General features: G+C 39.1%; 2 protein-coding genes across 9 annotated transcripts in view; both read right to left on the reverse strand.

The window, feature by feature from the left end:
- The window catches only part of LOC125692345 (cytochrome c oxidase assembly protein COX18, mitochondrial), a 36,397-nt gene extending 31,488 nt beyond the window's left edge, over positions 1-4,909 (reverse strand). Inside the window, exons 1-5 of one of the 2 annotated variants that reach the window (XM_048942736.1) lie at positions 4,454-4,909; positions 3,795-3,895; positions 3,010-3,173; positions 1,827-1,939; positions 717-824 (exon numbers count right to left, since the gene is read on the reverse strand). In XM_048942736.1, coding sequence (XP_048798693.1) covers positions 717-824; positions 1,827-1,939; positions 3,010-3,173; positions 3,795-3,895; positions 4,454-4,747 — 780 coding nt within the window. In that variant the 5' untranslated portion in view covers positions 4,748-4,909. The remainder of the gene's footprint in view (positions 1-716; positions 825-1,826; positions 1,940-3,009; positions 3,174-3,794; positions 3,896-4,453) is intronic. The other variant, XM_048942735.1, reaches the window with a different exon arrangement.
- Positions 4,910-5,019: 110 nt separating this feature from the next.
- ANKRD17 (ankyrin repeat domain 17) overlaps positions 5,020-25,007 on the reverse strand; it is an 83,524-nt gene continuing 63,536 nt past the window's right edge. For all 7 annotated transcript variants that reach the window (XM_048942687.1, XM_048942686.1, XM_048942683.1 and 4 more), the window contains 17 exons: positions 24,815-24,960; positions 23,294-23,436; positions 22,375-22,588; positions 21,337-21,512; positions 20,387-20,549; positions 19,729-19,824; positions 18,660-18,776; positions 17,687-17,858; positions 16,446-16,893; positions 15,309-15,464; positions 15,046-15,195; positions 12,984-14,632; positions 11,086-11,283; positions 9,984-10,232; positions 8,455-8,630; positions 7,982-8,146; positions 5,020-7,166 (listed from right to left, as the gene is read on the reverse strand). In XM_048942687.1, coding sequence (XP_048798644.1) covers positions 7,107-7,166; positions 7,982-8,146; positions 8,455-8,630; positions 9,984-10,232; positions 11,086-11,283; positions 12,984-14,632; positions 15,046-15,195; positions 15,309-15,464; positions 16,446-16,893; positions 17,687-17,858; positions 18,660-18,776; positions 19,729-19,824; positions 20,387-20,549; positions 21,337-21,512; positions 22,375-22,588; positions 23,294-23,436; positions 24,815-24,960 — 4,478 coding nt within the window. In that variant the 3' untranslated portion in view covers positions 5,020-7,106. The remainder of the gene's footprint in view (positions 7,167-7,981; positions 8,147-8,454; positions 8,631-9,983; positions 10,233-11,085; positions 11,284-12,983; positions 14,633-15,045; positions 15,196-15,308; positions 15,465-16,445; positions 16,894-17,686; positions 17,859-18,659; positions 18,777-19,728; positions 19,825-20,386; positions 20,550-21,336; positions 21,513-22,374; positions 22,589-23,293; positions 23,437-24,814; positions 24,961-25,007) is intronic.

A 25,007-nucleotide genomic window follows, 5' to 3' on the forward strand; every position in this document is an offset into this window, starting at 1 on the left:
AACAACGAACCTATATTTGAAATGGAGCGCAGTGTATTTAGCATATGATTTTCTGCTCCCAACCATTCTGGGAGAAAAATGTCATCTATACTGCAGCTCGACAACAGTTCATAAATTAATTCATACTAACCACGCTTAAACACCTACATTTCAGACAAAATAAACCCAATGAGACAACTATATGCACTGTTTTCTATACCACTGCAGAAGCATTCCAAGTAAAACAGTGGATAAAAATAAGAACTGTTTTAAGAAGGATGTGGAAAATTTCCCAATCTACAAAAATAAGGCGTTCTCTTCTTACAGGAAGCAAACATGTACATACCAAAGCTTTGGCTATACTTCCTTAGATAAACACTGCCTCTCATTTCTGAAATCACAAAAAGGACGCTAGCCCTCTGAATTTCTTCCCAAACCCTTGTTTGAGAAAATAATGTTTAGAAACAGTAACTGCAGATTCTTTATCAGTGAACAAAAATAGCCCAGTGCGTTAACAATTCAAGCACAAACTCAGACAGAAGGCACAATGTAATGGACACTACTAGATTCTTTTTTTTTTTTTTTTTTTTGCAGAGACTATTTTATACTCATATAAATTATAAGAAATCTATTAAACAGATCAGGCATTTGGGCCATCCTTTAAGTGCTATGAACATATGAAATTGGGGCACAACGGTCACGGGTGAAAGAACACAGCATTAAGACTCCATACATACCGAGGGGACTGTTGCAGCAATAGGGATCATTACTATTGACAACACTCTAAAGAAATTTGTAGCAAGCTTCTGGAACCTGGAAGCTTCCAGTTTTTGTGAAGCAAAGATCTGAAGGGAAGAAGGGAGAAGCCCGCAGTTACAAAAGAAAGTTCTTTTTGAAACAACTAAAATGAGAAAAAAAGGCAACAGCAGAATCTCCTGTAAGCCTGTATTCCTGATCACACGTTATGTTCATTTTCTCATTATCCAGTTCAGTTAGCACACTGGTAACATCTTTCCCTTGTTTCACATTCGATATTATTAATACTCTGTAGCAAAAAAATAAATAAATCATAAGCTAGCAAAGCACTCTTCCAAATAATCTCAAAGCAGTGCATTAAAAAAGCTGTGATGGCACATCCAAAATTGCCAACAGCTAGTTCCTGAGCACAGCCCTTCCAGAAGGGGCTACGAACAGGAGAAGAAACAGTGGCTGGAAAACTGAAAGATAACAGAATCAAGTGTGCAGTCACCAATGACTTTTTATCTCGTAAGGCATTTTTAGTCCACGTCACAGACGACAATGAAGAAGTAATGAAATCCATACGATTAATGATTAAATTAATGATTAAAGGCAAAGATAAATGAAAGCTTCTCCATTTAAAAAAATGTGGGAAAGTAAAATTATTATTTAAAACACGTTTGTTTACTCATCTCCCAACTATCTTCCGAAGTTCTGGATTCTACAATACATTAAGAATAATATCATTAAATTTGACCACAATGCACTAACAAAGTATTTCTGGGACACATCTTCATGCTTTAAAAGCAGGGAGCTCATTAGAGCAGCAACTTTTAGGAGCAACTTCAGAGTTGAGACTAAACATCACTGAGGTTCAAACAAAGCAAATAAAGTTTCTCAGACATGTCATGTTATTATTAATAATCTCCAAACAACGCAGACACATGCACACAGCATCGTTAGGCTATCTTCACTTCTGATCAATGCATGTAAAGCAGTCACAGTATCAATCATGTTACTGTGTTTTGTAAGTGGGTAACACTGCCTTAGAATTCTACAATATGTATATGGATCCTTTCGGAATCATCCTGTTTATTCCACCAACATACCTCCACTATCAGCAAATTCAAGAGTCCAAGTGAAACTGGCATAATCCATGTGGAATCTGGTGCTGTGAGGTCTGGAAACCACAGTGTTCCACCCGTCGAAAACTGTTCTTGAACTGAAACAACAATGTAAAGAAGAAAAGGAATTAAGGGTTATCCTCTACTTCAAATTCATCAGAATTGTGCCAAGTATTGCAGAGAAATTATCCAAGTTTCTAGAAGCATCTTCTCTACATAATAAATTTTATTAAAACAAAAATCTTCTATGTGAAAGACCACCCTGAGGATTCTGCTAGGAACACTAGGAAAAAATGGAGGAAGACAAGTGAAATACAGGTTGGCTTGTGACAGCCACTGATTCAGGTCAGCTAGTGATCAAAATCAGGCAGATCTGAACAACATTTTCAGAAGCCAAAAGGAGAACAAGCAGTATAGGAACATACGGTGACTATCTGTGGATCTGAAGCAAATACATTTTGCTTAACATCACTTTTTTTAGAATACCAAACTGTAACTTGTCCTAAAATATCAGAATATACCAGGACTGTTACTTAAAAGCCCCTAACTTTTATCTTGTATTTATTTTTTACATGAAACTAAGAAGAAATAAATACAATTATTAGTGAACATACTGTCACATCGGTAGCATTACTTCCTAATCTATGTTGTGCACAGAAAAATCCAGAGTCTTTTTTCTAATAACTATCTCCAGTAGACCACAATACAATTAAATGCCTGTATGATGTAACAAAATGTTTCACATTGTTCCCAGTGCTCACATCCTAATACTACTTTTAAAACAGGCATCCTACAGCTCACAACTCCATTATCAATACTGAGTGCATATAAGCTGAGATCAGCAAAGTGTTTATACAGATCTGGATCCAGTGATCACCAGCCGACCAGAAAAAAGCAAAGGTGTGGCCCAGAAGCAAGCTCCTTGTTTAAACAATCTGTGGCCTGCTCTAGATCAACAACACATACATAGCACCTAATCAAAACCTTTGAGATCCATTATTATTAAATATTTATCTATGATTAAATCGGGCTACATTTAAAAACTTAATAGTAGAGTAGCTCATACATCAGACTTGGGAGACCACATTCTTTAACTAAATAAGGACATGTATAAACAGAAACGAAAGGACAAACGACTGTTTTGAGAGTATATATTCTAACAGATCACCTTCTGAGTCCACAGCACCAACACTGCAGTTGCGCAGTGCAAGAGACACGCAGACCCACATTGGAACCTGCACCCACACCAGTAAAGTAGCTTTGAATGGATGACAGTTGTCTCGAATGTACAGTTCTGTAATAATCCTCTGCAGGTTCTTCTTAAAGTGGAATCTTTTAGAAAGGACAGAAAACAATACAAAACAGACACCATATTACAACACAAGGACTTCTCAAATTCTGAACTATCAATTGAACAGGCTGTGCATATCAACATGATTTACGTACCCCCTTTCTTCTCAACTCATAGCCCTACTCACTCATCTAAGCAACTTCTCACATCACTGTTAGCTGCTAGCAGTGACTTGTCCAATATTCTGTGGTGATTTTTGCCTGACCAAGGCTATCGCTTTCCCAACACACATCACTGGCCAGTTAAACAGCCTTCAGTAGCCCAGCTAATATCCATTGCTACTGCATGGGTTTACAGTATCACACATTAAGGGCCAAAACCATAGCCTTTCAAGCTTTAAGTCCCTAGCCATGATCTGATGCTTTTAGATAGCTAAGAAAACTGCTGACATTAAGACAAAAATGCTTAGATTTGGCCCTGAAATCATAAACCTATCAGAAATTCAGAGCTTTGAAACTGTGATTCTGCCTGTTAAGATATATCCAACACAAACAAGCCATAAAAGCACTAACACAATCTAAGTCTCTAGCAAAAGCAGAGTGTTAGGAGGACCTTCCACCTGGAATGAATTTGTAAGGCATACACAATCATCACCATCTTACCTGGCAACCTTTTCAGACCAACCCAGTTGCTTTCCACGAACAGAAACTTCATAGCGAAGCTGCTCAGCTAGCTTTTTAATCTCAGGCTGCAAATTTTCCAACTAGCTAAAGAAAAGGAAATAATGTTTATGACCTGACAAACAGTTAAATGTAACAAGCGCATAAAAAGTTAAACTGCAGCACTTTTGAGTTAGTCACTGAAGAACCATCTGAGAAACACACCTGTCTCCACCAGCCAGACCTTTCCCACCGTTATCTCACGAGAAGGGCTTTAAAATATGAGAGGGGAGATTAGGTTAAACGCCAGGAAGAAATGCTCTGCTCAGAGGACAGCGAGGTCCTGGCACAGGCTGCCCAGAAAGGAGGCGAGTGCCCCGTTCCCGGAGGTGCTGAGGGGCAGCCGGAGCCGCAGCAGGGGACTGGAACTGGGCGGGCTTTAAGGTCCTTCCAACCTAAATCACCCTGCGATTACGCGACTCTACGAATACACAACTCAATAACCCCAAATGACACTCTTGCTCTGGCAGCAGTGATCCACGCCCCATAAGCCCTAAGGAACTAGCGAAGAAAGAGCACAGAAAAGCACAAACGCGCAGCGTCCGTCACGCAGCGAGACGCTGCCGCCGGCGCAGCCCCGTTCCCTCAGCGCGCGGACCCACCTTGGCCAGGAGGCGGCCCTGGTGCGCGGCGAGCGGCAAGGTGACGGCGCTGCGGAGCAGGGCGCCGCCGCATACGATGGCGGCCCACCACGGGAGCCCCGCGGCCGCTTGCAGTGCCACCAGCCCATCTTCCGCCCAGTGCACGGGGACCGACTGCGCCAGCCACTCGTACCAACCGCCGGGGCTCCCGCTCGGCGCCGGAGACCCCGCGGCGACCGTCAACCGAGCGACGGCCGCACCGCCCAACTGCCAGCTCGAGCCGCTCTGCCTCAGCGACCGCGCGAGCCGCCACATGCCTCACGGTCGCGGCACGCGCAGCTCCCGCCGCGCAGCTCCTGCCTTCGCGCATGCGCCAGAGGACGCTTCGCCGGCGCCATGTTGGGTGCGGGCAAGGGAAGGGCAAATGGCTGTGCGAGGGCTGGCCCTACTTCCTTGCGAGCGGCTGGAAAGTGCGCTGGGCAGCCAACTCCATCAACTTACCTCATTCCTGAACCCTGTTTACACAGTTCCACTAGTTAACAGTGGTTTTGTTCTTTAAGAAAAAAAAAAAAAAAAGACCTGCCAGGTCTCAAAAGAGTATGTTCCTTTTTTTATTGGTCAAATAAAATGCAGTACAGTTGAAATATAAAAAAAATGTATCTGAAAGAAAATGCTCCTAGTACAGACTTCCACAGACCCCAGAATTTTGTTTAGCAAGCCCCTTGCCACAGGTGTAGCATCGAGCCTGAGCTCCCCGGCCAACAGTTGGAATTTTCAAGTCAACAAAATAACACGTTAAGAAACCACATCCTAAAACTCTGTTCTTTTGACCCATGGAATACATTGCTGTAATAAGTGGTGAGTGGTACTGGTTAGAAGGATTATTTCAGAATAAGAATGCAAAGAATCCTAGTTAGCACTGAAGCAGTAAACAAGGTTCTAAAAGAGGGCTTGAGGTCACACAGAAGACCTGAATGGCACTATTCTTCACTCATTATAAGGTGCTAAAATGGAATTGCAATCATCTTTCATAGCAATTCTACAGTTTGGTACCCATTTTGATACAACCTGTTCTTTAGACACTATGTCAGGTAATTAGACAGCTGGAAAAATGAACTTGCTTACTTAGCACATCACGTAAGGGCACATATAGGGACATCAGTACATGCAAAACTTGGGTTTTCTTTTCTCAGAAACAGCAGAATTTTTAAAAGGCAGCAGGTTTCTTTGGAAAAGTATTTTTCTTCTCTCTGGCTAACTAACAATTAACATAACAAATGCAAAAAAACACTTCAAAAATTACTGCCTGAGAAGCAGGCCATATAACTAAGTTGGTGTTTCTTCCAGGGAGTTGAATTCAAGTGACGCAGAGCAAGAGAAAGAACAAGTTTCCATTCAGCCATCACCCACACAGAATAACTAGTAACAGATCATGGTGGACGACACCATCTGGCACAAAACCACACTCAACTTGTAAATATACTTTAAGCCACACATACACAAACCGTACGGGAATTTGACTCAAGCTTTGCATATCACTGCCTTGCCGTACAGGACCCAAGGAATTTGTTTCCTGGTATTGGTGTTCGTTCTGTAAGTGAAGAAGGCGACAGTAAGGAATTATTCAATGGACTTCTCAAGACAAACCTTAACTGGTCAACAATCCAGTTCAGAACAAGACACTATACTACAACAAAGCCACTTATTCTGAAATAAGCCTTCACTTGGAGCCAGTTTTCATCAGTGAAGCTCTACTGCAACAGCAAGTTAATATTCTTGCTCTTGAAGTAACACATACAGAGTATGTATCTCTTGAAATGACTTTTGCAGGCAAAAGAAGGAACTGGAGGAACAGAAACTCTGAGAACACTCAAGGAACAGAAGAAGAGACCTAGCTGCATGAACCCAATGAGAAGTTTTCAACAGACGGTGCAGTGTGACACATTCACCTTCTTTACCGGGCAACTCTTAATGTGCCGAACTCCCGCTTTCTCAAGCACTTTAGTCTGAAAAGCTTTCCACGTAAGAAAATTAATATCTGGTTACAACTGATGTATACCTTCTCAAAAAAAATCCAACACACATTTGAAAAAACCCTCTGATAATGCCCAGTTTTTACACTGTACTTAAATTACACAAGTAGAAAAGTTATGCTTATTAATAGTTTAATGTATGAAGGAAACATCCAGATTTCTGAATATGAAGGTACATATCTCACATTAATTTAAGTCTACATAAAGTAGAGCCTCTATACTGACATATTGAAATTTACTTTCTGCTTAGCCATTTGTTATGTAAACAATTGTACATTTATTTGCCATTCTAAAACTTCAGGATCAAGTTTACATAATTTTGCTAAATTTCTGTGTTTGCTCAGAAGCAGTTTACAGTACTAAAACCAACCAGCCAAAGAACAGCTTCAACAGAAAGTTATGTCAAAAAAAAAAAAAAAAAAAAGGAAAGAATAAAGGCTAACTAAGTTGAAACGTATGATGGTGGGGAATGGGCAGTCACAATGTTCACAGAAAAAGGTCAGTTAGTAAGTTCTTCTGCAAAAAGCCTACACACTTCAGTCAAGCACATCAGTAGAATGATCTGGGAGCACATAAACTGTTTCTGCCATTTTTATTTTCCTCTGGAAAAAGGAATCTCAAGTCTAGCACGTTGATCCCACTCAGCCAAGTTGGTTCATATGCACACTGTTCATATGAGGTGTCCAAGTTCCAGTCCACACCTGAAAGAGATAGCTTAACTTAGTACCATGTAAGAAGAGTTTCAACTCAAAGTATTTCAGAAATCAAAACTACATTGCAGTGCTTATTTTCCACCACACTGAAGTGAACTACATCAGAAAACACAGCAGTCACCAATAAGCTACATGGATTTATTTTCATCATGTTTTTTGCTGCTGCAGTTCAGATGAGACATCAACTTTCAGAGTGAAAGGCTATCCTTCCTCTTTACCTCATAAAAGTTCAGAACACTGAGAAATTGAATCTGTCACCTTCAACTGTTCTTTCCCAAAACATACCAGTAAGACAAACTCCAGGAAAACTCAAGTATAACAAAGTAGAGCCACTTCTTGAGGACCAACAATTGGCTGTATTTTGCTCATGTATCTGTCAGTATGACAGAAATCAGTGTATAATTAAGAATAAACATGGCATTTAGTGTAAGAACTACCAATGATAAGGTCTTGCCTACAACACAAAGCAGCTCATCTGCAGTAATTAACCAGGTGCCTACTCCAGTTGAATAGACTCAGCTGGAACCAAACATCCTAATTCTCAAGTACACTTCTTTAAACTGCATTAACTTACTGATGCTGTTTTTTCTATTAATTTTGGATAGACAACTAATGTTTACGGATTGTCTTTATGTCTGTACTGTGGGGAGAGGTAGAAAGGAATAAGCAAAAAAAAAACCTTAAGAAACAAGCAAAAAGGAGAGACTTTTTTTTAAACTTTCTACCAGCTAGGATCTTGCATCTTCACCACATGGTTTCTTAAGCTAGAACAACACTGCAAACATAAGAATAAAAAACATTACCGTCTGAGGCCCGTTATTTTCTGTGGAATTTGAAACCATCTTTATTAGAGAGTTCCAAGATGGGTCAGCAGCATGAGGCCCATTAAATATTGGGCCTCCAGTACCATCTGTGATGGGGGCTACTGGAGGAATCATTGCATTCCCATACACAGAGAAAGGCATACCCTTATGAGGGAGGAAAAAAAATAAGCATCAGTATGTATTCACAAACACTACTCCTATTAAACATACAAAAGGGGAATCAACATTAAAAGACATTCTGTCTTGAAGTATTAAGAAGCAGCCTTAATTTAGGAATAATCTTTATTACATCGTGGGCATATGATATTTTGCTAGATTTAGGCTTCTGCAATACTGCTCACAGATGCTGAGCTGCCCAGCAAGCAGTATCTCATGTTCTCTATCTGCAAGACACACAGATGTAGAAAAAAATCAAGTGGTACAGCACATATCAAGAACAAGAAGGTCATTACCCCAACTTTTGGGAAGTCCATGTATCCTGCAGGAACGGGCTGATGGAATGTACCAGAAGGCGTTATGATTCCCGTGCTGTCTCTTTCCATGGCTTGGTGTGAAAACACACCTGGATCAGACATGGGCCTGTGGATCATGTGGCTCCCCATTCCACTATGACACCAGTCCACTTTATCTAACAGACCAACACAGAAACAACATTATACTTAACACCCACTCATGATGCTTACCAATACTAACATTTGTACACTGTAACATTTATACAAGTGACATTTGCTCAGTTTATAGTTCCCACATATCCACCTGCACAGAACTTCATTCCAACTTAGAACACAGAACTTTGTTATCATTCTTCCACAAATTTCTTTCCCCCGTGAACTCAGGCAGAAGTTCTTATGATAAGCAAAAGCATAGAATGACCACCTATACGTCTGCTTATGTTGTAACCACGTGGATTCATTAGAGGCAACTTAGCACTATTAGTACATGTCTCAGACATCCAGCAAGTCAGTATTTTTCAAAGCCTTAGAAATATTTCTGAAACTAATTCTCAGTAAGAGTCAATTCTATTCTAAGCTGAAAACCAAACACTGAAGTTACCCCACAAAGTAAAAATACAGTAATATTACAAAAGCAAAGCGACAAAGGGAAACTGCTGCGATTTGAGGATGCAAGTAAAAATGTTCGATTCCAGAAGTCTTAATGATGGCTAGCATATCACTACACAGATGAGGCAAACATTACAGAAATAAAGCTCTGGATAAGCCCTATTATGCACTTAGGGAAAAAACGAGAGGAACGTTCACTGTCACCCCACCAAAACCCTAAGAGATGTTTTGACTGCTCAGTTAAACAGTGGAACAGGTTGTTCAGAGTTTGTTTGTTTGTTTTTTACCCTAGGAGGCTTCCAAGATGAGACTGAATAAAGGCCTGAGTAACCCAGTATGATCTCACAGCAAATCCATTTTTGTGCACATAATGAAGGGAAAAAATAATCCAATAACATAAAAAAAAAAAAAAAACCAAAAAAAACACAAAGCAGTTTCACAAATTGCAGCTAAGAGTCCTATTTGCTGAGAAAACCTGTCCCAATATAATGTAAATTTTGAATAAATTCTGAAATACTGAATTCCATGAGCCTGCAGTACAATCTAGAGACTTATGTCAGTAAAAGGCAAAACAGTGTGACTGGACAAAATAAGGAACACATACTTTCGTCTTCCCCTCTTCCTAAATAAATTGAATCCTCCTATCAACTCATCCCTGTACAACACAGTCTTACCTCCTTTGTTATGTCTGTCTGAGTAAAAGGCCTTCACAGCCAGGGTGTTTCAAAACAAGAACGTTTACTGTGACCTTGACAGAGCAAATGGATTACATAGCAAATACAAATCCTTCCTCAACTCCCTTAGAAAAAGAGCATCTTTGAGACACACTTCTGCATCATTTTTCAGCTTCAAAGGAAGCACAGAAAAAGACAGTATTGGTGTAAACTGGAAACGCATGGATTTCTGTTTACATTACATACCTTGATTGCCACCTATACCTTCGAAGGACCAGATACCACTATGTCCCACTGGAGCAGCTAAGTTGCTCCCAATAACAGATGGAGTAGAAGTTCCAGTTTGTCTAATACGTGCAGACCGTTCAGTCCCAATCGGAACAGGAACTTTTCTGTCCTGAGAAACATTACTGGATTTTTCTGATCCCAAGGACACTGCTGAGGGGGTGGGAGACTGTGTTCTTACTCCAGAAGACACCGACTGAGCAGGAGATTCTACAGAAAAGCAATAAGTATATTTAATAACAGCCAGACCCTCACCCCCATCACTACACATCTATCCTTTAATGGCAAAGTATAAATCAAAAATGCAAATGGATAGCTTATTAGTGCTATGTTCATACAGCAGATAGTTCAATGTAATTTTAACAGTTTTACCAACGTATCACAGAGACATTCATCATCCATTTCAATTCTTACACAAAATGAGTACTATCCTATCCCATTAGCCCTATCAGATAGTAGACATGCACTGCAACAGACTGCTCAAAATTTAAACTAACCATTATTGTACATCAACGAAAGAGGATTTGAGGATTACATTCAAAAGCATAGCTGCAATTCGCTTTTTGTTTGTTTTTAATCTTGAGATGCTGATTGTTGGGGTTTTTTTGTTTTTATATTCTCTACTAAAACCAATTAACTTGTTCCCTGAATAAGTTAGCATTCAACAGAATTTTTTTTCTGCCCAAGAACTCTGCTGCATAGGCAGAAGAAGGTACCAGACCTTGCCGTAAGCAGCCTCCCTTGAAACACATTATACAGTTTTGTTTTAACAGCATCAAAAATATCAGCTTATCTGCAGAACTGGCTTTAGTAAAATATCATTACAGGATTTACACTACTTACACTTCAAATAATCACATACATTAGCATTCCAGGGCTATTGGCAACAAGAATAAGCAACTTCAATAGCATGAGAAAAATCACAGCTGCTAAAAAAGCCTTCCTAAAATAGGTAGGCTATTAATAGGTAGTAGTGACAGGTAACACAAGGCTGCCTTTTTTTTTTGTTTGTTTGTTTTAAATACAATAGCTTCTCAACTGCTTCCAGCTGAGCAGAACTCACCATTTGATGCTGATGAACATGGAGGCAATAAACTAAGTGGGGAAAAATGCTGTCTGTTAAAATTAGCAGCTGCAGGTGCTCCACCAAGAGGTGCCCCAGGTGCATATATCTGACCTCCAGAAAGGTTTGAGGCAAAGTTACCCAGGTGTGTAGATGAAGGTGTTACAGGAGCATAGGGTGAATCCATACTGACAATACCTAAAAGAGAAATTGGCAGAAGCAACTCCCATTATTGCCAGATAAAAAGATCTCCCATTTAAGGGAAAAAGGAAAACTTATATCCAACCAGTCATGATTGTCTCATATTATTTTCAAGATAATTGAAATTCTTAAGCTCCATGCTTTCTAAGTCGTAACAATATGCAGCCAGCAATTCTGCAGCACATACATCACAAATGATTCACGTTATCATACAGATACCTTAAAAGAGAATAAATTAAGGAACAGAATGCATATCCCGATACAGACAACATCAGAAGGATAACTAGTCATTTTACTGCAACTTAAATTTTGTAGGTTTAGAAACCAGGATTTTATACAGGGGAAAGCTGAAAAAATGCTGACAATTTGAAGGTTTATCACATACATTTTGTGTTGCTAGAAAACAAGAGTATGTATATATACACATCTTTTATATACATTAAGATTGAAGTGTTGTTTTTCAAACTCAGGGATACGTTTTCGCTTGCAAAAGAATGACAAAATGACCAAGTGGCAGCAATTCTGCAAGAGCCCCTTCTAGCTGAGGTATCCAGATTATAGACATTATTTACCCCTTAATATTCTCTTCAAAGAAGAAATGGAAAAATCAATCTAAAATTTTAAGATTCAAACAGCATTAAGAAAGCTTAATGTTCAACTGCTGCAATACCTGAATATTATTCTTATTTACAAAACTATTTCAAAATTATTTTTAGTCATGCTAGTGAATGACTTCCTCTAGCTAAGTGGCAGAAGAATAAAACAGTTCAGTATCAGTTCAGTATCAGCCTCCTTTGCACCATCCTTTATGAAGGCCCAATTTCTTTTTTCTGGCAGGTTCTTTAGGCTTTGAGGGGCTACTTTCTTATCATGACACTTCCTGACACTGTAGACACTTCCATCTTCGCCTACTACATCTGCAGGCTTCAGAAACTGCGCAGAGCAGATCATGGTATAACTGTGGTTAGAACACACCTCAGGAACTATTTAACATCATGATATTTACAGAGTCTGGAAAACTAGCTGTGTAATTTCTCGATGCATGAATTAAGCTGCATTGCCAACAGAGAGATTCTAGTAAAACAAGCACAGATGGTAAGAACTGCTTGATATGTACTTTCTGGGAGCTACAGAACAAGTTCTGTGACAACCTCTGCTTCTATTTGCGCTGAAGGCTAAAAATCTTTTTACGCTATTCAGCAAGTCCGCATAATTAGTTTTCTTTTCTTACCTGAATTTAGTATTTAAGATACACCTCTCATTAAGTCCACATTAGAACACAGATATTTTTATCCTAACACTTTGAAGAGGGTATACATTTTTCTGTAGTCTAAGAACAAGTAGCAAGTTATCAAAAACTGGAATAGGTATTAGCTTGTGGTACAGAAGTGAAAACAACTGTGAAGTGCTTTGTTATCTCAGTTACTGCAATGCAGTGGAATGGCAAAAAGAATACAGCTTCACTTCTATTAAGCTCACCGGCTGCTAATAGGTATGAATTTGACAGGGGTCACTTAAGGATGAACTTACTAAACTTACAGAAACAAGAATAATAGTGTTAGAGCACGCTTTCATTTCAGGGCAGACATTACTATGACTGATCACAAAAGCTGCGGTAGAAAATAGTTACGCCTTCAACACAAAAACATGCAGCAATTATTAGAAGAAAATTACCATGCATAGCAAGTCAGACTTACCTGAGGGACTTGGAGCTGGCCTCTGTAACGGGGGCCTAAAACCTGGGGCTTTGGAAGTATCAGACTGATGTAAAGGCTCTGAATTTGGCAAAAATGAAGACTTTCCTGATAGCATAGACTCTGGCGTTGTCTGAGATGAAACGACAGAACCACCCCAGAAGGCATGAGCAGACGTAGGATTGTTTTCAAACAATGTGCTAAAGGGCCCAAATGGTAAAGTAGCACTGAAATTGTTACCCATGGACTTGTTTGCTGGATGGGCTGAATTCTGAGAAGCACTTTGTGTACTTAAGGTAGAAGGAAGCTGCACTGAAGAAGGAACGCTGGGGGGTCTTTTGATATGATTAACATTGAGGACTGCAACAGAAGAATTTTGCACTGGAGCTGGATTCTTATGGACGCTGCCAGTTCCGTGGACAGGCGGTCTGATGGCAGGGGTTTCCATCTTAGCTGCAGGCTGAGAAGACCCCATTGATGTCTGAGACATGGGATAGGTCATTGGGGCATTTGTTGGACCTGCCACAGGAGCAGATGAGCTTGTCACTGCTAAATTTGGAGGCACAACCATTCGAGGATCTGGTGCAGGAACCTGAGGTTGCTGAAGTGGGGGTCTTGCTTCTTGCAGTGGAGCTCCCGGAGGCTGCTGATGAGCAGGGTGCACAGAAGAACTCCCAGAACCTGTACTGGGCTGCCTAGTGCTGGTCGAGCTGCTCGTTTCTACTGCTGGCGGACTACCCACTTCCTGATCAGATGAAGGTGCACCTTTATTTGGAGAGGTTGCTGCACAGTCTGAAGGACTGCTTCTAGAAACGCCTGCTGGCTGTGCCGGAGGAGAAGGCGATGATGGGGAAGATGCAGGGTAGTGTTCTTTGGCAGTAGAAATTGGATATGTGGCATTCGTAGCCGCTGTGCTGGTGTTACTTGCTGTGGTCGTCACCGTGGTCGTCGTGGCATTTGACGTCTTCACAACAGTAACAAAAAGCTGCCTTCTGACTGAAGGTGAACTTGGACTGCCGTTTGCAGAAGAACCAGGCACAGTAGAAGCCACTGAACTTGTTGTAGCTGTTGGACTAGTTGTCAAAGAACTTGCTGAATTCACCTGAGAACCACTGCTGTTCTGACTGTTATGGCGAGGCACCATGTGAGGTTTAGGCGAATTGGTAGCTCTTGCAGGGCTCAATGGCCTAACAGGAAACGGACCCCATGTGGACTGAGCTGGTGGGAAAGTACCTCCAAAGTGCGTCATGGGCAACCGAGGCGGACGGATTTGCTGGAAAGTCTGAGCAGCGAGTAAAGCATGTGCAAACTGAGGAGGAGGATATGCTAATGGAAGAGAGACTTGGAAACCAGGTCGCACGTTATTCACTGGATTCTTAATGGTTTTGTGATTAGATGCTGAAGAAATTGCAGGCACGGTGAGTGCAGAGGCAGTTTGAGATGTTGATGAAGCAGCTACTGTGGTCACTTTGATTCCCACAAGAGAACTGTTAGCAGCTGTAGTGGTGGCAGGTGTTGATGACCCTATTTTGGAGTTTGCAGATGAACTTTTCAAGCGGTTCTTTGGAATAAGTTCATCAATTTCTTTATCTGGATCCTTAATCAGAGCATTAATCAACTGTGTGGCCTGTCTTGTTGATTCCGTGCCACCCCTGAAAAACAGAAGGAGAGGAAAAGAAAAGTGAATTTTAAACACCTATACACAATGAAGTCCCTCAAGAACAGGATCCAGACAACCTTTCTGTCATGCTAACAGATAGCAAAAAAAAAAACAAAAAAAAAAAGAGGAAAGAGGCTGCCTTTCTTTTTTTGTTGCTGATCGCTATTTAAGAAACTAAAATCTAAAATTGAGTACTCTAACCCAAAGAACGCCATCTAGTTAAAAACTGAACTGTCTAAATAGTTCATCTCTGTTTCTGCTACCTTATTTGTCTTCCCTGTCCAGAAACAGCATCTGCATCTGTCAAGGAATCATCCATGTTGAACAGATTTGTCTAAACAGATAAGCATGTTTCGCAACAAAAAAGTTCCTCACAGGAATGACCAAATATAATGGTCAGCTTACCTTATTGTTATTATTCTATCTCCAGTTTTGTCCTTCTGTTTGTCAATGTCTATGTGTGCTCCTGTGCATTCACGTATGGCATTGATATTACATCCTCCTCTGCCAATGACTCTGGAAATGACAGTTGATGGAACAGAAACCTTCTTGGATCTATAGAAAAAAAAGGAACAACACTAGCTAAGAAATGCTTCAAATGGCAAGAAGTAAGGGGCAGATTAGCCAAAAAGAAGGCAAGGAAGAAATTAGGGAGAAGTTTAGCTTACCTTCTTACAACTTCCTTCCATCCTTCTTCCCTTTTTTGACCACGTTTAGGGCTAGCAATGGTAAGCTTTCCATTTGGAGAAGAAAGGGGGGAAGGACCAGATTTTGTGCAAGTAGACAAAGAATTACTTGTCACTTCACTGATCACTTCAGACAACCTTTAAAAGAAATTAATTTCTATTAAAATGCAGACTAACAATGAAAACCTCAAGAATGACTTTCACTAGACCCAGTCTGAAGCCTGTCAAACTATTTCCTCTTCTAGCACATCAAACAAACAAAAAAATCAAAATGCACAAGCCACATTAATAACAACATGGAGTTAAAATTAAGTGATTATTGCACCTCTGGTTCCCAGAAACCTTTCAGTAAAGTGTTAACCTGTGGTGTCAGCAGATCACCCACTACAAAACAGCAACTGCTTATGAAGGCTAAAATGGTATTTGTATTCCAAGAGCTGGAATTGACAAGGAAGAAATTCCTACTACTCAAGATACCTTCCATCAAAACAGCATGGTGCAGTGAACAGCAAGTTCTCCATGTTAAGACCTTGCGTTCTCACAATACCCATGCAGAGAATGAAATGGTACACCATATCTGGGAATAAGTACTTCTCACTAGCAGTTAAAAATCTTGAGCATATCTAATTTGTATATCCAAACCGGTTTGCATTCCAGAGCTAGCAAAGCTCTCTAATTAGTTCTGTAAATTATACTAATAAAGTTGTAGCTCTTAAAAAGGCAGGAGAGTACTTCCAGACTGTCTCCAGCTCAAAACTTTTTAAGTGAAACCCACAGCAGCCTTGGGCAAGATAGCACAAAGCAAAATAACTACCACAAAGCTCAGAAGCACTACACTAAGAGGTGGCATGAATTGAAATGTCTGTATTTTTGAATAACCTAACAATTCTCTATGTTTCAGATCCATGACAATGAGTCTTGCTTCAGAATCTACCACTTAGTTCATGTTAAATTTCAATAATTATTATACGCCTTTATTACACTCCTCACACACCACTATGGCTTCATCCACTTCCTAAAAACTGATTTAAATACATAGGTCTATACAGATAATGGTGTAGATCCCAAATGTAGTGCAACAACCACTTTAAATAGGCATATGGTGTCACAGCAACTTACTTTATGGATGATTTGCCAGTAACTGCTTTCCTCTCATCCTTTGGACAAGTAACAAGAACCGATGGCTGCTTTTTGTTGCTCTGTGTGTTAGTAGCGGCTGTGGAAGAATGATTGTCACTTTTGTGGCTGCTGTTGCTATTGCTGCTTTCGTCGCTACAGCTAGAAATCCTCATGTTGTCACTATCACCACTTTCACTAGTACTGCTGCTCTTAGATTCACCATTTACTTTTTCTGGTTGGTTATAAGAAATTGGGAGCTGGTCATCAAATATGATCTGAACATTATCAGGGGCTACTTTGTTTTTCCTGTTTTTCCTTTTGGAGCTTGTTGTGGTGATGGTATTATTCCTTTTCCCATGAGAACCTGCTAAAGTTGTCCAAGTTGCAGATATACCTATGGTGGTTGTAGTGGTAGCACTAGGAGGCTCCATTGGGACCTCTGGATCATCTGGTGGAAGAATAAAAAACAGTACTAATTTAGCTACTTCAAGAAACCTTGTAAGGTTTTGTGCTCCAAATAACATTTATCAAGTTAAATGTTGCACAAACAACTTCAAAATACTCCAAGAATCAAGAAGAATCTCTAACAAAGCTGGTATCTGTACAACTACTAAACATATCATATCATTGAGCTTCTTGCCTTGCTTACTCTAACTTATCTAGCATCTCATTCTGATCTTGGAATAAACACAGCAGAAATTCATTAAGAGTGAAACTAAATTCAGACATGGAAAGACAGAGACAAAAGCAATTACTGGAATAACAAGTATATGAAGCTTATCAGTACAACCTAACAGTCAGTGAAAACCATTAGCATACAAAGGAAGATGCAGTTCAACACCACAAGATACAGAACAGCCAATATTTGGATAGACAGGACAACACATTTAGAATTTTGTGGTTGCCAGGTGTTTTTTTTTACTGGATCAAGATTATCATTCTGTTTGTGAGCAAAAAAAAACCTGGTTTTCAGTTTTATAGGACCTGGAAGTAAAAACATGCGAAAACATTTCCTGTGGTGAAGTTAACCTGAAGTCTCACTGAACCGAACCTACTGTCAGCAATCCTTAGCTGTAACAAGACGCAGTGATAATAAGTGATAATAAGACAAGGTAAACCACTAAAAGCTCAGCAGGTCACAAAGATAACTATACTCAAGTTTTGACAAGAAAAGCCACAGGAAGACTGGAAATAAAAACTCATTGGCACGTTTCACAAATAAGGCAAGTGACTGAAATCACCTTCAGCTTTCAGCTTCTCTTTCTCCTGAGCAGCTTGAAGTTCAAAATTCTCTTTACTTTTTGCTTCAATTTCTTCTAATTTTCTTCTTTGTTCTTCTTTTTTCTTCCTCCGTTTTTCCTTTCTTTTCTCTCTTTTAGCAGCCAAAGCCAATCTCCTACTTTCTTCCCGCAGCTAAAATTAAAACACATTACAATGTGTGCTCCATGCATTTCAAAAAAAGCAAATCCTTTCCATTTCCTGAGAAGCACAACTTACATTTTAGACTAACACATTTACAAAGTCAGCTAAATTCTCTGAGCTATATTTTCACATTTACTTCTTCCAAACAGATTGTTTACCCATGTTAGCAGAAGGCTGATGTAGAAATAGAGGGCACCATCTTAAATGAGTTTTCCAGTACATGTTTTCAGGATTCTAAGACTACCATGTTTGACTTAGCAGTACTGCCCCAACACACTCATTTCCCTTTCAAAGGTTAGGATGTGCCACGTTTTTAGCTAGGTTGGATATAAAACGTGCACTCATTTGACACTACACTTCTACTTAGGCTTTTTTTTTTTTTTTAAATAACATCTCTTCTACAACACTATGGTTTCAAGGAATATTATCCACATATTTTGTTTTATTTAAGACACGAAATGGGATTTAAATTTAGACCTCCAATTCCATACCAACATGACTGCAAAATGCTCACCTACTGTATACTGAACAACAACAACAAAAAAATACTTCAAAATCCTTTTTTGGATTTTACAGAGAGGAAATATAGTCACATCAGAGTATCTTAACCCAGTTTCTCTTAGTAAAAGTCAGAAATGAAGGTACAAAGGTAACCTGGACAACTAGATGCTCCAACTATATTGATTTCACATACAGTATGGACATTCACAGATCTACTGGTCTTGAAGGAATGTGAAACTGTAATCTTATTTAAAAAAAAAAAATATTCCCAACTCCAAACTGTTAACTTGCCTTCTCCAAGTCCAATTCCTCTAAAAGAATGCTTGCATTTTTGTTGGCTTCAGCAGCCTGTCTATCTTTGGCTTGAACAATTGATTCCATACATAAGTGGCACTTCTTCAGCATCTCCTAAAATAACAAAGCACATCAACATTCCATTTTAAAAAGTAAGTGTACATTTGGAAACTACACTCTCAAGCTTATGCTACTAATTTACTGATTTCCTTATTTGGAAAGAAGGCTTAATGGAGGAAAACAAAGAACATTTTCCATTACTTCCAGTGCAATACTATTACAAAACATCCACAATTATACCAAGTTAATCTCTCATTGGCAAATAAGCTGCAAGAGTTTCATTTACTGATTTTGAGTCATGAGTAGTAAGTGACATGGCACCATCACAGATGAAATTCTCCTTCCATTCTTGATCCCAAGTGCTAACTGTTATCAATGCAACCCTTCACTGCAGCTTGAAATTTCCTTTTCATGCCCACCTTTGCAAACTGATGTCCAATTAACAGGTAGAACATGAAATCAATAATTAATATCTCAGCATGCTTAAAGTGGTACAAAGACAGTTCATAACCTATGCCTGGTAAAGACAAAGTGTTTATGAAACTAAAGGAGAAATGGGCTGAAAGGTGAAAGAACTGCACAAATTAAAAGGCCCTCACAAAACAACACAGCACCCCACTCTCTCCCTGAAACAGCTGGGAAATATTTTAACATTCTACTATTATTATAATTATAGACCTGTATTAATTGCATAGCAGCAATTACTTTCACTGGGTGTTCATCATGCAAGTGACCAGTGGTCACAGCCACTGGCAATTACATACATACCAATGACAGGGAGAACACCTGAAAACAGACATGCACAGTAAGAAATATTGTCGTACCACGAAGGTTTATGAAGTTAACAGGCTGTGTGCTCCCATTTTTTCCAATTTTTTTTTTTCTGAAAACTTCCAAATGGACTCATCATTTGGCTGAAATCCAGCATGTCAACAAAATAGTATTTAAAACATCTAAAGTTGAGTCACAGTATTGTTTCTTCTGAAGCGTTCTCTTACAATCTTACCTTATCAGTAATGGTTGCTATGTATCTCATACATTCCGAATCTGATGGAAACTGGTTTACTTCTTTTACTAGGTAGCGCACCACTTTTACATGACCCTGAAAGAAGGAATAGACAAGCAATTAAAGTACTGCTCTCATGCTGGCTTTATAGTCTTATTTTCATATACTTTTATCTTTTCCTTTTGTCAGTTTTCTAACATCTGGCTTTGGCTACTTACAGTTGTATATTCTTACAGTCATAAACAACTTTTAATTACTACTGAACTTGAACTACACGCAATTATCTCAAGTCAAGCTGGGCTAACTCAAAGTTGATTTTTAAAATGCTCATCCTCTCTTGCATAACAATTCATTTTTAAAATCGTTTTTCTACTTCTGTTGCATATTCCACATCTCCATAGAAATACATTAGTTTTTTGTTCTCAGATCCATGAAAATCAGACTCAGTAAAACAACCATAAAGAGAATTTCTATTAGAATTTAACACATCATGCAGGTGACATGCACATCTATTTTTGAAAATGAAAATTCAATGCCAAGTACTACAAGTCAGTCACATCTTTAAAAACGCAGCTTATCAGTTACATTGTTTATTCCTACTACATATGGATGCTTGAGACAACATTAATCAAAACCAAAGGTAAACTTCACATTCTACCTTTCGGAAGGCTGCCATAAGAGGAGTTATTTTCCTGTTATCAGCAGCATCAACATCTGCTCCGGCCTGAACTAGTAATTGGACAACATCTAGATGCCCTCCGTTTGCTGCCAGCCACAGTGGAGTATTCCCCTTCTTATTACGCACATCAATGTGAGCTCCTCTACAAAAACAAACGTTCAGTCAAAACAATGGAGAAGATTTTAGTTACTTATGTCAACAGGTCTTGCAAAAGTTCATGCAATGCTTAAAAAAAAAATAGGCTAATTCAGCACTCATTTTTACATAAAACATTCATTCACAGAGAGCTTCAGTTTCAGAAATATTTTTAGATTCTCTGATGCTGTGAAAAGCCTACACTCAGACTAAACGTATTTTTAATACTCTGACTCATACTGTTTGTCAGTTGGGTCTGAAGCATTGCTAATTACCTCATTAACTTCCACCCCTTCGTACATTGTATTCCTCAATAGCTTGCTGAGAACAACTTGTGAAGTTGCGAGTGCAAGCCAACAGCCAGTGCCGCTACTTGGAAAGAGACTCACCCAAAAACTGTTCAAGAAACAATTATGATCACCAAGTACACGCAGCAATCTCAAACGGATGAAATCATTAAGACTTGCGCTTTGTGCACATCTGCTTTTCAATGGACTTAACACTGACAGTTAAACTGAGGGCATCAGGGATGCAACCACAAGAAATATCACCTTCACGTGAAACGTTTCACATGAAACATTCACAAGTTCATAACACAGGAAAAAATCTAGCAGTCCACACAGGTAAAAGCAAGTACTAGAACACCAAACTCAACTTACACTCTCATCTAAACAGAAGACATAATTACTAATGGTCTAACAGAACTCTTCCCATTCCCTATCACATAGTGTATATTACAACACAGAGACTAGAGATTGTTTTCTTTAAGCGGCGCACTTACAAAAATACAGTACCTGCTAATAAGAAGTTCACAGAATTTGTAGTGCCCTTTGTCTGCTGCAATGGTTAAAGCTGTGTCTCTTGAGGAAGGTACTGGAGGAGCATTTACATCCGCACCTTTGTCCAGCAGAACTCTGCCTACTTCTGCATATCCACCAGAAGCAGCTTCCATTAATGGCGTGAGACCAGTCTACGAAAAACACGCAGGAAAATCAAGCAATTCGTGTGAAAGAACTGGGAGGTGGGTTCATTTAAGAACCAGGACTGATTTCTACTTCCAGCAGCGGATTTCAAGTTCTGCCATACAGCCTCTCCTACCTGACCAGTTTTGTAAAAAAAACTACCAATATTTCAAAGGACAGAAAATGTACACCTGCACAGAAAAGGAGGCACAATGCAGTGCATAGGTGTCCTGATGCTGCACAGAGATCAGGAAGGTTCTTTGCCTACTGATGTCACAGCATCTTAGAAATAGCACAGTCAACCTTATACAGTTGACGATCAGCATAAATATTGCTAAAAAGAACACCACACTTTTGTTTTTAATCTTCATGAAGAGATGCTACACAGCATCATCCAGAAAGTGCCTGGCTAGGTGAAGGGGGACACATGAACTTCTGACAGACATCCACAATCCTACACTTCCTTTTGGTTCTCTGTTACCACCATGGATAGAAGCAGTTAGACAAGGAGATCAGACCTTAAGTACAACCTATATCAAGAATGTGACTTTCTAAATTCGTTAAATACTTAATTTTCAGGTGTTTACAAGAACAGTGATCTATTAACTTGAAAAGCAAGTAAAGCTTCAAAATAATTGCTTTTCTTTCAAAGATTCGTATATCTGTATAAATGCTAGCTCCTGAAGTACAACCACTGTTTTTACATTTTCTAGACAGTATCAGAAACTTGAAATTGCTCTGCAGCAGACACCACCCTTGGTCATCCAATTAACTTCCAAGAGACACGTACAGAAGGGCAATAAAACCATCAGATGATAACAAGTCATAACTTGCAAGCATCTCTTTTTTGGAGAGCAATTTGCTTCTTACCTTAGCTCTATGTTCCACATTTGCTTTTCTATCAAGGAGCAGGCTAACCACTTCAGTTCTCCCTTGGAAACAAGCCAGAGTTAGTGCTGTATTCCTATTGGTCTCTATCTGGGCATTTATATCAGAGCCCATGTCCAGTAATAACTTCACAGCAGCAGTGTGGCCATTCATGGCTGCCAACATTAAGGGAGAAATGCCCAATTTGCTACCAGTTCTGAAAGAAGAAACAATAAAGGAGTTGAAGTCATCTCAGAAATGTGATTGCGACTTAAACAAAAACAGAGAAAATAGAGTTTTTAACAAGAATGGAAGTCAGCAACACAGCAACTACAACTGAAACCACAGAAAGTTCTTGCCAGCAATTTTGGACAAGTATTCCTATTTCAAAGCATCGTAGGCATGTTAGATTTTTAACTGCTGTAAATTTAAAGGCAACTCTTACGAGGAACTTCTGCTTTAACTTTTTATTTGACTTGTGCAATGCATATTTGAACTACTCAATGTATGCAAGAGGTGTTACATAGATGAAAACACATAGCAAAATCTTTCATTAAATTACTGGCAGGAAACAAACATGCACACTTTTTTTTTTATTATTTAACCCAGAAGTAATTTCAAACTAGCAGGGCAATTGGAGAAAAAAGAAATACTTTGCTTTTTAAACCTTTAATCAAAGAGGACTGATATAAAATGACGCATGGCAGAAGTTATCTAAACATACATAAGGAGCCGGAAGTTAAGCAAGCACTGAAAAAGCACAGTCAAAAATCTTTCCTTCCTACCTGAAGTCTATGACAAACAAGACAATTACACAGATATGTATTTATTATGTAAGCACAAGCCAACTTGTTCAATTTAGTTGCCCAGAAAGCCTTTTGGAAAAGGGTGAATACCACAAAGAAGTGAAAAGGGAACTTGCCTGGAATTGATTTCTGCCCCAGCATTTAGCAGAATCTTGATAATGTTCACATAGCCACCAGAAGCAGCAAGGCTTAAAGGTGTATAATCCGAAACATTCCTGTGCTCTTTGTTTGCCCCTCGAGCTAGAAGCAACTCCACCACCTGCAGTATTTTAGGAAATAAAATCTGGTTTTCTCTCAAACTTACAAGTCCATCTGATACAAATCTATTCAATGCTTTCAGAACCCTAAACGTACTGTTAACATCTTCCAGTGTAAAGACAGTGATTTTGTTCGTTTCCTTCACTCTACTCTTAGCCTCTGTGAAAGCTGAGACTAAAATTATGACCCTAAAACCTATGTGAAAGTCATTTAATATCAGTTACAACCACTCACTGACATGTCTAAAAGACTTACACCAAACTGCATTACAAATAAATTTATCCCAATTTTCTGGTTATTTCAGCCATTTTTAAGACAACAACAACAAAAAAAAACACACTTAGTTCAAAAGAAGCATACAAAATAGTCTTGCTTTTTGTCTTCCCACTGTCACATTCAGTTCATTATCAAGTTAAAAACTCATCTTCAAACCAAAGCTGAGGAGCAACCAAGAAGTTTCATGCTTTTATCTTTCATTTGCTGTTTACAACACAACATCAGATTGTTGTAGACTGTACACAAGTCTCTCACAGGAGCCAGAGAAATTAACATTTGCATCACATTAACAACAAAAAGTAATTTTTACATGATGCCTTCCTTACAGATTTATTTACAATTCAAGTAATTCCCAGCATTGTATATTGTACATGAAGTTTATTTTCTGCAAGCAAGTTAATGCAGAAGTCTTGTCAGGAAACTGAACTTTGTGCCAAAATGAGTCAAAATGAACACTGAGATGAAAACTCACTGAGTTATCTCCAGAACAGTAATGTCTCATTGGCTCAATTTCAGGCTTCCAAGCACAAAACATATTTAGATTGATCATACACAGCTGAAGCCAAGAGTTTTTCAATTACAACATTCTGCCTTGAAATCACAGGACAAACAAGCTGTCAGAACTAAACTGGAGCAGGAAAGTACACCCTAGTATCTTCACAACTGCCTAAGGCTCAGTTTTTTTCCAATCCTTTTGCAAAAGCCATTCAAAAAAAAACAAAAAAACAGGATGTATTTCCCCAAGAAACACTACTTGAGAGAGACAAATATCTCAAATTTGTAAAAAGATTACTCTAAATTCATCTTTCCTGTATGAGGTAGCTAGCTAGAAGGTCTTCTCTCCTTAATCAAGAACACATAATTGTCACTCGCAGCTATTCCTTTGTATCTGCTGACATTCCTCTGGCCCATTCAACATCTTTTTTAAATCAAACACTGCAATATGTAGCTTCAAGTATGTTAATCTCTAAGTGTGTTTTGTTTTTTTTTTTTAAAACATCATCTGAAACAGCACCGTGTATTAAGTTACTATAACTGTTCTGTAAAATAAAGACAATATACAACCTACAACCTGCTCTTGAAGACTTATAGTTTTACATCACCTCTTGTCTCCCTCCTGAACAAGCCAAGGACAAGGGAGTGTCCTTTGTTCTCTCCGACTGGGCTTCAATATCAGCTCCATTATCAAGTAAGATTTCAACAACACCCACATGGCCAGCTGTAGCAGCCAAAATAAGTGGAGTAAATCCTAGAATGAAAAAGGATGATTTTGAAGAATCCACATTCATAACTTCA

The sequence above is a fragment of the Lagopus muta genome, chromosome 4, assembly GCF_023343835.1.
Source record: "Lagopus muta isolate bLagMut1 chromosome 4, bLagMut1 primary, whole genome shotgun sequence".
In the NCBI taxonomy this organism is placed as follows: domain Eukaryota; kingdom Metazoa; phylum Chordata; class Aves; order Galliformes; family Phasianidae; genus Lagopus; species Lagopus muta.